The sequence below is a fragment of the Schistocerca piceifrons genome, chromosome 1 (assembly GCF_021461385.2).
Source record: "Schistocerca piceifrons isolate TAMUIC-IGC-003096 chromosome 1, iqSchPice1.1, whole genome shotgun sequence".
Taxonomy (NCBI): domain Eukaryota; kingdom Metazoa; phylum Arthropoda; class Insecta; order Orthoptera; family Acrididae; genus Schistocerca; species Schistocerca piceifrons.
Window position 1 is genome coordinate 673,250,426 of NC_060138.1, and position 15,389 is coordinate 673,265,814.

General features: G+C 37.9%; 1 protein-coding gene across 4 annotated transcripts in view; it reads left to right on the plus strand.

The window, feature by feature from the left end:
- LOC124709038 overlaps positions 1–15,389 on the plus strand; it is a 342,602-nt gene that overhangs the window by 267,443 nt on the left and 59,770 nt on the right. For all 4 annotated transcript variants that reach the window (XM_047240687.1, XM_047240709.1, XM_047240701.1 and 1 more), the window contains exon 25: positions 10,436–10,736. In XM_047240687.1, the coding sequence (XP_047096643.1) occupies positions 10,436–10,736 (301 nt within the window). The remainder of the gene's footprint in view (positions 1–10,435; positions 10,737–15,389) is intronic.

A 15,389-nucleotide genomic window follows, 5' to 3' on the forward strand; every position in this document is an offset into this window, starting at 1 on the left:
GAGATAAGATTCTACCCCTGTAAGAAAGATTTCATTAATACTATAACACTTTAGTTACCTAAGTAGACTTTTGTGAGCCACAAAATCAAAGGCTATGGAAAGTTTACAGAATATTGTGGAATATATAAACAAGATAATCTTTCTTGTTTAGCTCTGTTTGCATTTCGTTTGCGAGGTCTTGCATTGCACTGTGAGAAAATAATCATTGAATATGGTGACCAATGATTTGGTCCTGTCATAATATTTTCCAAAGCTATTTTCTGTGGACTCAAGTCTTCCAGATAGTTTTTGCCTTGTTCTTGAAGCATCGTATTTTTTGCTTTGCTTTTTTAGTGAGGGAGCGGACATAATGGGGTTTCAAATCTTGACTATTTTTTCTCTGAATTGGGTACAGCCCAATCTTCCTAGCAAGTGATACTTTAATCCTAGGAGTTACCCACCCCTTTTCCTTACTACTGTTCAATTTCTCCCTTATTTATCTTGGGGGAAAACAATAATATGAAAAGTTCCATCTTGTCATGTACACGTGATGCTCTGCAGCTTCAGACATTGCCCATCACCTGTGTTACAAAAGACACATTTTTCCCATAATATGTCACTTATAGAGGTATATATAGCAGTGTTTGATGTGTGTTTCTATCAGTCCTTTCTTATCATGCCATCCAGTATATCTCTTCTGCTCCAGGATTCTGGGCAATTTTTCTGTAGCTTTCCCCATTTCTTAAGCCTCACCAGCCCTTTCCTTCATTAGTTTCATTCCCGTTCAACCTCTCCACCAGGAGAAAGAGCCAATGGCTCAGAAAGCTTGCACATTTCCTTAACTTTCATTTGTGGATTTTTCTGCCGCCACTTGGTGAGTAGATTTTTTTCTGTCCAATTATAGTTTCAAAAATTGATTATTTTCTTTGATATATAAATATACATACATTTACATACATACATATATATCTAAAAACAAAGATGTATACATACAAGATAGAAAAAGATAGATTGCTATTTACCGTAAAGAAGACACATCCACTTGCAGATAGGCATGAGCAAAAGACACTTGCATATAGGTTTCGGCACAGCCTTTGTCAGTAAAAAAAAAAAAACACACACACACACACACACACACACATACACATACACACACACACACACATACACACACACACACACACACACTTCACACAATAAATAAAAGGTAGGTACATTGCCTTTTTATTTCAGGTCACTAAACCTATATTTTTATCTGATATGGTACTATTTTGAAAGAACATATGAAGAGGAGCAATAATTTTGTGTTAGGTCCCTAGTAATTTTCAGATGCAAAAGTTTTAAATTTCGTCTGCTGCAAAAGTTATAAATATTACAACAAAACCCTAAATATTCGTTATCAGGTGGAGAAATTTTAAGAATGAAGACTGAGTTTTGTTATATTTTGATATTTTTATTGTGAAAACACAATATAAGATTTATAACTACTGTAATTGAAGTTTATCTGCAGTCATCGTTTACAGTCAGTATTACCATCTATGTTCCCATAAAAGAAAAATTAACCAATATTGTCATTTATGAATAAAATTTGACCCATTTTAGTCAACATGAGTCTCTTTCTCTTCTCAGTGCATATTTGTCCTGATTTTGAAAATATTAGTTCACAGGCCACTGATGTTGCTGTGATACATAATACTTTTAGAATCAATTGATACAGCGCTGGCCACAGTAATTTTTTGTTTCCAACCAATTATGGCATTGCTGTTTCCAGGCAAATATCCCTCCAGTAAAAATTTGTCCAATTTGACGTCTGCTCCATTTAATGGTTTGTGACTCGCTAGAAATTGACTAATAGTGTCATTGAACTCCTACCAGACTGAAGAAGTCTCACCTGTAACGGTGGTAACTGATTGAAACATGAGCTGTTTTTTCTGTTGAACAATCAACGTTTTCATTTCTGCAACAGTGTTCATTTAGCAGTCTGAAATGTTTTGTCATCTGAAAATCCTTGCCTTTGAATCGGGTGTTCAATAATGTTGCTGGAGATGACTCCAAACCACACTGATAACCCTTTAAGCAAATTTCAACCAGTGAGTTTGTTTGTTGAGGATATTCTTTATTTTTGTCTTTAAAAGGTTTTAGTTGCCATTCCTTTATCTTGGCAAGATTTTAATTTTTGTAACTGATACTGTTTTCTGTGAGGGCAACTCTTTGGTTGCCTCATAAAAAACTTTCAAAATCTGTAAAACCTGGTGCATTATCTCCTAGTCTGTATCTTTTAAGTTTAAGGTCATTGATTTTCCACCTAAAATAGCGAGGTGAGAAATCATGGGATCTTTATTTAAAGTAAATCTTTTCAACATTTCATAATTTGTTCCATCTGGTTGGGACATCTTGTTTCAATTTCAGTAGGTCTTTTTTTTTTTAATTTTCTTGCATTTAAGCAAGTTTGCTTAAAGCAAAGGATTTCTCCTTGAGATACACAACAACTCATTTCAACTTGTCGACAGTTTTCTGCATGGACTTCAGAAATGCATGTTGTGCAGTGGGCTTTAAAGAATGTGCAAATCATGGGATACGAGGAAGTTTTAGAAGTATGCCAGTTAATTTTGTATATGACACATTTTCTGTTATTATGGAAGGGATTTTAAAATTGACTTTAGGTATATTTTGGATAACAGACTTTACCCAGTTTGAGATATTTTCTACAATCTGTCTGTCTTCGAATTGTGAGCACTCTAAAACCTATGACTTTAGTTCACTCTTCTCAAATTAATGTTACTTACACTTGTCCACCTACCAGACATAAGGCAAACTGCCTTTTCGGTAGCCGAAAAATTTTTAATATTTACTGCAAATCATTTTTGAAACCTGTACATCTAATTATATGCATTTACTTAATGTGGACAGCTTTGTAATATTAAAAAATTTCTTATTAGTTGTTGTAAATGAAAAGCAGTTTAGGGTGAGGACACCACAAAGGAGATAAATCAGGACTTGGTCCAGAACCTGACAGCACTGATGGGCTGGATAGTGCTTGACTCATTTGCCTTTTTGGGAGGATACCTTCACCTGAGGTGGAAGCAGACATCAGCGAGGACAGTTTCGAGATATGATTTCTCGAATTGCTGCATTGATTGATGGTGATCTAGATCTGCTTCCTGGACCCAATTGTTCCAGAGGTACTGTAGGATGCTTCAATTTTAGATGTCTCTTCAGGTTTGATGATTAGCCAGAAGCCATAACAATTATCTGCTGACAGTAGCAGCATTTTTCTTCTTCTTCGATTTTGGTAAAATGGTACAGAACATTGCTCATAATCCTTCTAGGTGAAGATAATGTTGGTAACATGTTGTGCAGCGCTGAAAGTACACTTGTCAAATTAAAACATTTGCTATTAACATAGCCATTGTTCATTGTAAAAGCTTAATGTGAGAACAGATATTCATGCAACACATTCTGTGATTAGAAGTATAGAGAAGCTGTAGGAAGTTGTGATCTGCGAAACCTAGAGTCACAATTTTGAAGTTTGTATTGTGTACGAAAAGGTCTGAAACAGTCATAGTGATTAAGGAACTCGCAAAGACAAGACTGACAGTATGTGAATATTTTACTGCTGAAAGATAAAAATTTTGAATAATGTGATATCCGATGTTTGACGACTATAGCGTGTGAACAAGAGATGACAGGATAATGGTGCAGATGAAGGCAGTAGAAAAGCAATGCAAATGAACTCTAAAGTCTGTGCTGTAGGAACTACGAACTTGTCTGCTCATGCTGCCACAATTTCTACCACCGTGTTTGTATTGTTACTGTAGAATGACCATCGCTCAACTCATTTCGACGAACTCTGCCATGTATTTCAGAATATCAACATCCATTTCTTTCTTCTAATGAACTTGGACGCCTGGCTCAAGCCAAGCGTGCTCTCCAAGTTTCCTAAATGTAAACTCCACTGTCCTAAGAGATCACAGAAGTAACGCATGAAGAGGTGTGGTAGTGGCATACTGACACTTCGACTTATTACCGACTATGCTACTCACATCTGATACTAATGAAGACAAACATGATAAATATATCTTTGTAAATATCAAATCCCTTTTAAAAAATGCCTAATATGCATTCTCTACAGACCTCCAAAAGTAGGCAGGATAGCCTGTTTCAAAACTTGATCTTTCAAAATTCAGTTGGACTTAGAATCATACAAATAACGCTGGGAACACTGACATTAATATTCTACCCCTTCACTGTGAAATTTAAGTGTGTAGTTTCTTCTTCAGATTACATATATTTGCCATGAAACACACAAGCAAGGAAATTTGTTCCTCGAATTTCAGCTGAGAAACTCATTAGCAAATTAACTCTGTTATATAATAAATATATTCCCCCAAAGACTGGAAACCTGAAGGGAAAACCTGCACCTTGGCTAACGGAGTAGCTAAAACCGTCCATGAATGTCAGAGACACTGCACTTCGGACTCACAAATGACCTCGTACCCCTCATCATCATCATCATCATCATCATCATCATCATTTAAGACTGATTATGCCTTTCAGCGTTCAGTCTGGAGCATAGCCCCCCTTATAAAATTCCTCCATGATCCCCTATTCAGTGCTAACATTGGTGCCTCATCTGATGTTAAACCTATTTTTCAAAATCATTCTTAACCGAATCCAGGTACCTTCTCCTTGGTCTGCCCCGACTCCTCCTACCCTCTACTGCTGAACCCATGAGTCTCTTGGGTAACCTTGCTTCTCCCATGCGTGTAACATGACCCCACCATCTAAGCCTGTTCGCCCTGACTGCTACATCTATAGAGTTCATTCCCAGGTTTTCTTTGATTTCCTCATTGTGGACACCCTCCTGCCATTGTTCCCATCTACTAGTACCTGCAATCATCCTAGCTACTTTCATATCCGTAACCTCAACCTTATTGATAAGGTAACCTGAATCCACCCAGCTTTCGCTCCCATACAACAAAGTTGGTCGAAAGATTGAACAGTGCACAGATAACTTAGTCTTGGTACTGACTTCCTTCTTGCAGAAGAGAGTAGATCGTAGCTGAGCGCTCACTGCATTAGCCTTGCTACACCTCGCTTCCAGTTCTTTCACTATGTTGCCATCCTGTGAGAATATGCATCCTAAGTACTTGAAACTGTCCACCTGTTCTAACTTTGTTCCTCCTATTTGGCACTCAATCCGTTTATATTTCTTTCCCACTAACATTACTTTCGTTTTGGAGATGCTAATCTTCATACCATAGTCCTTACATTTCTGATCTAGCTCTGAAATATTACTCTGCAAACTTTCAATCGAATCTGCCATCACAACTAAGTTATCCGCATATGCAAGACTGCTTATTTTGTGTTCACATATCTTAATCTCACCCAGCCAGTCTATTGTTTTCAACATATGATCCATAAATAATATGAACAACAGTGGAGACAGGTTGCAGCCTTGTCTTACCCCTGAAACTACTCTGAACCATGAACTCAGTTTACCGTCAACTCTAACTGCTGCCTGACTATCCATGTAAAGACCTTTAATTGCTTGCAAAAGTTTGCCTCCTATTCCATAATCTCGTAGAACAGACAATAACTCCCTCCTAGGAACCCGGTCATATGCCTTTTCTAGATCTATAAAGCATAGATACAGTTCCCTGTTCCACTCATAACACTTCTCCATTATTTGTCGTAAGCTAAAGATCTGGTCCTGACAACCTCTAAGAGGCCTAAACCCACACTGATTTTCATCCAATTGCTCCTCAACTAATACTCGCACTTTCCTTTCAACAATACCTGATAAGATTTTACCCACAACGCTGATTAAAGAGATACCTCTGTAGTTGTTACAATCTTTTCTGTTTCCATGTTTAAAGATTGGTGTGATTACTGCTTTTGTCCAGTCTGATGGAACCTGTCCCGACTCCCAGGCCATTTCAGTTATCCTGTGTAACCATTTAAGACCTGACATTCCACTGTACATGATGAGTTCCAACTTAATTTCATCCACCCCAGCTGCTTTATTGCACTGCAATCTATTGACCATTTTCTCCACTTCCTCAAACGTGATCCTATTTCCATCATCATCCCTATCCCATTCTACCTCGAAATCTGAAACATTACTGATCGTATTTTCACCTACATTGAGCAACTCTTCAAAATATTCCCTCCATCTGCCCAAGGCATCCACAGGATTCACCAGCAGTTTTCCTGACCTGTCCAAAATACTTGTCATTTCCTTCTTACCTCCCTTTCGAAGACTGCTAATTACACTCCAGAATGGTTTTCCAGCAGCCTGACCCAATGTCTCCAACCTGTTTCCAAAGTCTTCCCAAGATTTCTTCTTGGATGCTGCAATTATCTGTTTGGCTTTGTTTCTTTCTTCAACATAACTTTCTCTGTCTACCTGAGTTCTAGTATGTAGCCATTTTTTATACGCCTTCTTTTTCCTTTTACAGGCTGCCTTGACTGTGTCATTCCACCAAGCTGTTTGCTTCCTCCTACTTTTACACACTACTGTTCCAAGACATTCTTTAGCCACTTCTAGTACTGTGTCCCTGTACCTTGTCCATTCCTTTTCCAATGACTGTAATTGGCTACATTCAACTAACTGGTACCTTTCTGAGATCGCTGTTATGTACTTGTGCCTGATTTCCTTATCCTGAAGTTTCTCCACTCTTATTCTCCTACATATGGACCTGACCTCCTGCACTTTCGGCCTCACAATCCCAATTTCACTGCAGATTAAATAATGATCAGTGTCATCAAAGAATCCCCTGAATACACGTGTGTCCCTCACAGCCTTCCTGAATTCCTGATCTGTTATTATATAGTCAATGACAGATCTGGTTCCCCTGCTTTCCCAAGCATACCGGTGAATGTTCTTATGTTTAAAGAAGGAGTTTGTGATTACTAAGCCCATACTGGCACAGAAATCCAAGAGTTGCTGCCCGTTCCTGTTGGCCTCCATATCCTCTCCAAATTTACCCATAACCTTTTCATACCCTTCTGTTCGATTTCCAATCCTGGCGTTAAAATCACCCATGAGCAGAACACTGTCCTTGTCCTTTACTCTAACTACTACATCACTGAGTGCCTCATAAAAACTATCCATCTTATCTTGATCAGTCCCTTCACAATGCAAATATACTGACACAATCCTAATTTTCTTGCTAGACACTGTCAAATCTATCCACATCAGTCGTTTGTTTACATACCTTATTGCAACTACGCTGGGTTCCATTTCTTTCCTGATGTAAAGCCCTACACCCCATTGTGCTATTCCTGCTTTGACTCCTGACAAGTAGACCTTGTATTCTCCCACTTCGTCTTCTTTCTCACCACTTACCCGAATGTCACTAACAGCTAAAACGTCCAGCCCCATCTTACTTGCAGCCTCTGCCAGCTCTACCTTCTTCCAAGAGTAGCCCCCATTGATATTAATAGCTCCCCATCTCATTACCATTTGTTTGCCAAGCCGTATCTTAGGAGTCCCTGGTTTGTCAGTTAGAGGTGGGACTCCGTCACCTCCAAAGGTCCGAGGCATTTTGCTCTGATTGTTGCCAGCATCATATTTAAAGTACCAGGGAAGCAGGTCGCTAGCCTTACTTGCCCCGAGTCCCATTGGGTTTTACCCCTAACGGCTGAGGGACTAACCGGTGGATTTGGTAGTCTTTGCCGTATGAGCACAAAGGTGACCACGACTCAGAATATGTCCGAGATGCCCAACCTTATTCCAAATTAACTGGTATCCCGACTGTCGGGACTACTTACTTGGCCACTCATATGTTGCCCGTGGTTCATGAACTAGGACATGACTATAGGAACCCACACCATGAACCACTGGAAACGTGAAGGGAAAACCTGCAGCTTGGCTAACGGAGTAGCTAAAACCGTCCATGAATGTCAGAGACACTGCACTTCAGACTCGCAAATGACCTCGTACCCTTGAAAATAAAATTGATTACATGCAGAAAGCAAAAAGAATCAATCAAACTGAGAGAAACAATAACTAAGATATGTAAGATATGCCAATACGCTAATGTAAAACGTAAAGACCAGAAGCTCTGCAGAAAAGTTTGTATGATCTAGGGAAGAGTAAGTAAAGTAGAAGCTGCAGTTGATCCCATTGTTCCAACAAAGGAACTAAAGCAGTACTTGACTTCAGCGATAACCTTCATTGAACCATAAACAAAGCAAAGACTTAGTGATTATTTCGCAGAGGCAAATGAAAGTAGTTGTGAAAAATTCTTTCGTAAACTGACAACACTGTTGAAAAAGCCTTCAGGTCAGCATTTACTGTTCAGGACAGTGTTGCAGCCCAAATACTCAAGCTTATTATTGTCGATCCACTACTGCTCATAATAACTATGCTCCCTAGACCTTGAAACTCTTTCCTGAACAACACAGTAGAAACATTCAATCCCATCAAAATACAAGCACTAGGGATCCAATTGCTAAGAAGAACAGCTGGGTACATTCTGTCTGAGGGGAGAGTGGATGTGGACATCAGAAAAGAACTGAGAGTGGAAAACAAAAACGAGCAGATTAAAGAATACAGAAACAACTGAATGGACTATGTTAAAAGAGTGGTGATAATTAGTACCCAGTGGGCAGATGATATTTTGGAAGCCCCAGGAAAATCAACAATTTCAGCCAAGAGGGTGTAACAGGCAAATGCCTACTACATGCAGAGAGAAGAAGAGATATATTTAAAATATTATGATTTTTGAAGTAACTGTGATTTTAATAAGTTTTGTAATTACATAAAAAACTCTGGTCTGATGTAAGAGGACTCCTGAGGGCGTTAATATGTTCATGTTAAATGAATAAATAAAAAATTAAACATAATATACAAACAATGGAAAATCTAGGATGGAACGTAACAATACCAGAGAAGGAAAGTTGCTACTCACCATATAGCGGACATGCTGAGTTGCAATAGGCACAACAGAAAGATTCACACAATTATAGCTTTCTGCCATTAAGGCCTTTGTCAGCAGTAGACACACACACACACACACACACACACACACACACACACTCACGTAAACGCAACTTGTACACATGTCTGCAGTCTCAGAGAGCTGAAACCACACTGGCAGCTCTCTGAGACTGCAGATGTGTGTGCAAGTTGCGTTTACGTGTGTGTGTGTGTGTGTGTGTGTGTGTGTGTGTGTGTGTCTGTGTGTGTACTGCTGACAAAGGCCTTAATGGCGGAAAGCTATAATTGTGTGAATCTTTTTGTTGTGCCTATCACGACTCGGCATCTCCGCTATATGGTGAGCAGCAACTTTCCTTCTCTGGTATTGAAACATAATACACAGGTTGTCCCAGGATGAATGGTCAATATTTAGGGATATGACAGGAATGATCATTTGAAGGAAAAAACTTCGTGTGGGCATATGCACTCTTCTGAATGGTTTCTGAGATACATTGTTACTTATTTTCTTTATTATTCAGTACAGTGTCATTGTTTACAATGTCCCATAGTTTGTGTGTGTGTGTGTGTGTGTGTGTGTGTGTGTGTGTGTGTGTGTGTAAGTGGCAATCTGTCTTTACCTACATTGCTGATATTCCTACCTGTAGTTTCCATTGTGTGATACGCGCACGTGCTCTCTCTCTCTCACACACACACACACACACACACACACACACTTTTCACTGCTAACTGACCATTATTGTATTAGTGGGCAATAATCATTATGCCCATTGTAGCCAACAACAGACTCAAGTGACGAGTTTTCAGTTGAGTGGGCAGTGGCAGAGACTCGTGAGGATGTCACACGGCCAGCTGACAAGTTTATTTGTGATCCCTACAGTGTGTCTCAGGTGGAATGGTCAGTGTTCAGGGATAAGACAGGAATGGTCACTCAAAGCGAAAAACGGGGCTTCAGAATGCATACCTTAAGACCTACGAAAACTTGTTCAGTAGACTAGACTTTTTTGCTTCAAATGGTGGTTCTCATTATAGCTCTGAATATTGAGCATTCCTCGTGGGACATCCTGTACTAGCTGTTGACTGTTCCTATGTCACTTACAGCAAAATTCTCACCAAATAATTCCTGTCTTGTAATCTCATAACCTTTTTTGTCAAGCAAGTAATACCAGTTGCCATTCAGATTGGGTTTATTGCAAATTCCTGGCCAAATGCCTTAATTTTGTAAACTATATATGTGTGACACTTGAAGAAAAGAGGTGAAATGTGAGAAATACAGAAATTAAACTTAATATAGCATTTACAGCATTAATCCATGCTCCCATGATCTCTCTCTTCTTATCCTCTCTCTAGTGACCTGAGTCCAATGTGTCTTTCATTGTCAGCATGTAAATTCAATCTTGACTGTATTAATTGATAAATGCCACTGCTAGTTTGTAAAGGAAGTAAAGATCTGTTAGTGTTTTAAATATTTGCTAGACTTCAAAATGATGTGATATATTATTTATTTTTTAGGAGTGGTATAATTTCCAGTCTAAAGAATTAAACGATGGAAATATCAAAAGTTTCCGTTTCCCAACTATGTTACCAGAAGATATAGCTTCTACCCATAAGACTTTGATTGAAATTTTTGAAATACTTACTGAAAGACATACTAGTAATTCTGAAGGTGAAGAAAATAATTTAGAACGTGACACTACCATTAAAACAACATGGGACACAGAAGAAGATAATATTGGAAGTGGAAAGTCAGAACCAGTGCTAGAAAGCAAAACTAATAGTCCACTGTCCCACAGACCATACCAGCAGTATCACAGTAAGTAAAATAATGTTTATGTAGCAGTTCCAAGATTACTGTAATGCTCTGCTCTGCTTGTGTTAGTGTTAAAATCATTTGTGATGTTCCTACTTTGTACTATATCATCGAACCAAAGAAAACTAAACACCAAATTATATTTAAGACGAGGTGACACAGCTACTGTTGTTATCTGTATTTTCACAACATAACATGAAAAGTCTGTCCTATGGTGTTCTCATTTAGACAGTGTGTTCTGTAAGAAGGTAACTGCTACAGATTTGTGTATGAGGCTTTAAGGATCACAGTTATTAGGTTTCTAGTCCAGGAAGGATTCTGATCTCAGTTACACCATTAACTGGCCTTATAAACTTAGGGATTCGACATCATTCGTAGTTGATGACAAACAACTGCTAAATAAAGATAACAACTATCCCATATAGGTCACACCATTAAACTGAAACTTTTTGCAGATTAAAACCGTGTGACAGACAGGTCCTGAAACTAGAACATGGGTAATACTCTTACTCTTTCAACTGTACCGGCACGACTTATGACTCAAGCAAGCTATGTGATAACAATCAATCGTTAATATCTAAGTTAAATAGAATAGTTCATTGTGTACCAAACAACTTGAAATTGCTACTAGGAGCTTTCTCTAACCAGGAGTTACCTAAATAGGTCCCACAGATTATCTAAGAACAGTACAATCTGGCATGGAATGTGACACAAGCAGCATAATTAGCGCTTTGGATATTTGTAGAGTAATGAGAATTGTGAACAAACTAGAGCCAATGTTATTTCATATTTCCATTAATGCTTGCATTTGTATCAACCTTTTGAGTATACATACACACTTTGCATGTAAGCATAGTATTAATTAGGATCACACAAGTGCTTGTAGTTTTTCTCTGAACTGCAGATGATAGGAGGAACGAAGATCAATGTTCGGCATCCATTTAAAAATGAAGCAAGTGTTTTAAGGTAGTCAGTGTGAAATAATAATCACACTGTTATTATGCAATACATTGACCTAAATTACAAGATGCGTGTTCACTGTTATTTGATCTTGTGATTTCAAGTGACAGTGGAATCTAGGCCCAGAATTTTCATCTCGTGCTAGGTTTTACTCACCACCAGGATTAGCATTTCGATATGTATTTATCTTTTAAATGAACTCAATAAATAGCTTAAAATATGCATACATGTAGAATAATAAGCATGTTTTTACATTGCTAAGACAGGTGGTTGCCATAGTGTTGCTGAAGAAATCGTCCTAGTATTTGCCTGAAATGAGTCCAGAAAAGCTTAATTAGAATGGCCGGCCTGACCAAAATCAATCCTCTCGATTATGATGTCAGTGCCTTATAAGCTGCACTGCCTCATTTTGTTGGTTCCTGTTGTACATTTTTTATGATCTACTCACAGCTTACACCAGGTAATTTTATAATAAAAACATTGTTATGCACTGCATTGATACACACATGGAGGACACCTACTGGTGACGCCTGGGCCACAAACGTGCAACTATGCCCCATGTCATTATACTCTTCCTCAGTCTGTCTGAGGGACTGAGTCAGCACCCAATCATGATCAGTGTGATATTGAGCTAAGGAAAATGACAAGCCATTATTATCAAGCACTGTAGACCTTGGCACATGATTTTCTTGTAATAGTATGTCGTGATCATGTAGTGCAGCGTGGCAGAGCATTGGAGATGCGCCATTTCATTATTAACCACTACTCTGTGTCCACTAAGTAATGATCAATACTGTAGCGTGCATTACTTATGAAGAATTTTTTAGCTACTGGTACCTTTTCAAACATTTGTATTTTAGTAATCTTTTTCATCTAGTTCCACAGTTTATTATATTGCTTTATTTCCTGAGGGGAAAATGCTGCTTTTACTTTTTTGTTTGTTTTTACTTGGTACATGTAAATCCACAATGGCTCTTGTTCCCGGATTGGGACTGTTAGTGAAATACTTAATAATGTTTGCCTTGATTTGTACAAAAGAATGGTAAATGTACTCACTTGGTACAATAAGGATACCCAGTTCCTCATATCTTGAATATCATGTGTTCGAGACGGTAGAAGGCTGAGTGGTTCTAGAATTTACACAGAAATTCTCGAATCACTACACACGACATCCATCTCTGGCAGCTAGGACAGTGTGTCAGGCGTACATACATAAGTAAAACGTTAGACACTAGTGGAGTCTTACAAAACTCTAAACCAACATGAGGAATTTCCTAAATGCATTGCAGAGATGTCAAATCTCCATTTGTGTGGAAGGAAAAATATGCAAGTGCTGCTATTAACAGCAAAATATATTCATAGAATATGTGCACACTTGGTTAAGGCCGCAAGTTCAGTACATAAACAGAAGTCAAACCTAGATAATGACTATCAGAAATTCATTGTACAAGTATACTTTCAATGTAATAACCACCAAATGTATTAAAAAGGTTTTCAAAGTGTGAAATAGACAAAAATACAATCAAGAAATGTAGCTGTATTGTTGTGCTTCTTTGTTTCCGTGCCTGTCTACTGCTCAGTGAATCAGCTATACAGTCATTGGCTATCTTTACTGAACTATTGTTGTTATTCCACGCTGTATTTTGTATTGTGAAGAAAAATTGTATTGTACATAGTTGAACCCATCATTTCTAATAGATTTAGCTGGATCACTGGCCCTTTCTACAAAAGCCATATATTAAAATTCGCATAGTGCACAATTCATTGCTAATAATTGGTTTTCTAATCATGAAAGGTGTACATTAGGTATATCTACAAAGTAAGTTGCATGTGGTTATATAAAACAAATGTGTACAGATATAGAAAAAATATTTATTGTAATAAAATCTACAACTGTTAATCTACTTTTCTACATAGCTTCTGAAATTTTGCAGGCACTTGTCATAGCATGGCACAAGTTTTTGTATGCCTTCTTCATAGAAGGTTGCTGCCTGTGTATTCAACCATGTGGTAACATGTTCTTTCAGCTCGTCATCGTTGAAGTGTTGAATTTCATGAATTAGTTAGTGTGAGATTTGCGGAACTTCCATAGCAAGGGCAATAATGTAAACTTACAGTTGTGCTTAATCTTCTCTTCAATTGTGTGAACCAGTTCATCAGTAACCACAAATGGGCATCCACTTCGTTCTTCATCGTGCACTTGATCATGTCCTTCATTGAACAGTCTGACCCATCTTCTAACCATTGAATCACTCATAGCACTTTGTCCGCAAACCTCGCAGATTTGCCAATGAATTTCCTTTGGTGTAACTTTCTTTGCATTTAGAAAACGAATCATAGATCTGATTTCACAGTCGTCGGCATTTTCAATTATGGCTGACATCATAAAGAAGCACTACAAAGCACATATCGGCAGCAGCGATCTGAAAATGGCATACATGTCTTCTCCTTGAGTTAGAGTAACTGCCGTGCATGCTCAGAACTGCGATCGTAGCGCTGCCACAGATAGAAATAGAAACCGAACATACTTCGTGGACTACCCTCATATTTGGAACAGAATTAGACACACTGGAAAGTTGATTATATAATGGTAAGATTTTAAACTAAAATATTTTCCAGAAACATAAATCAGCTTTACGAAATGTAAATTAAAACTGAAATTAAGGATATGGGGTCTGCATAAGCTGAAAAACAAAGAAAAGTTGTTTAAAAATTTTGAAGGGAGCAATGACAGAACAAAAGAGTCAAAATAAATACAATAGAAAAGGAACAGGTAACAAACTAATGAATGCATGGGGGCACAACTAGACAAAAAGACAATGCCTAGCAGAAATCCTTATATCAATATATTATGTATAATAAATATATTAAATTTAAGTGATGAAAGAACAAAATAGAAAAATGCAGCAACTGAAACAAGCATAAAGGAGTAAAGATAATTAAAAAATTAGATTGACAGGTGGTACAAAATTGTAAAGAACCATGGCTAGAGAAGAAATGAAAATTTAGGAAAAGCTTTTCGCAGTGTTAATTGGCATACATTCTTTGAAATTCACAACTTTTATGGCACAAAATATTACCTGCAACTTGCACAGAAGTCAGGTGGCAGTTCTAAGAGTTGAAGAACATTGAGAAGGGAGAGAGCCATGTTGTATCATATTACCAGCATCGATTTAAGGCCCAAGCAGCCAGTTTGGGTGCCAAACTGAGAGAAGTGTCAGAGGTATGCATTTTTCTCATATGAATCTAGTCGTTTTCAAGCGACATATGCCTTGCACTTTGTGTAACATCACAGCTTGAGATGTACTCGGCTGCGTCCCTATGAATGCAATGTTGTGGCCCAAGTCATGCTGGGGCATAGTCACCTAAGTGTTAGTTGCTCTTGAGCCATACTACTTATCAGAAAGTTTGTGTTCTTCTCACTGTTTCTTAGACATTATCATGGATATGGTCACAAATACTTTGAAAACCTACAGAAAATCACAAAGGCATGTTGAATTTTGTCGGAGTAAACACTGAATTCCCTGCAGTTTATCCATCTGAAGAATTCATTGACAAAAACTCCTACAGTCATTGTGTCTATTTAGAAACAGAAATAATACAGCTTTATTTCTGGATGTACTAACAGTAAATGTAGCATGTAATTTGATAATATAAAAACTAATTGGAGGCATAGTATTATCTACCTATCAAGCT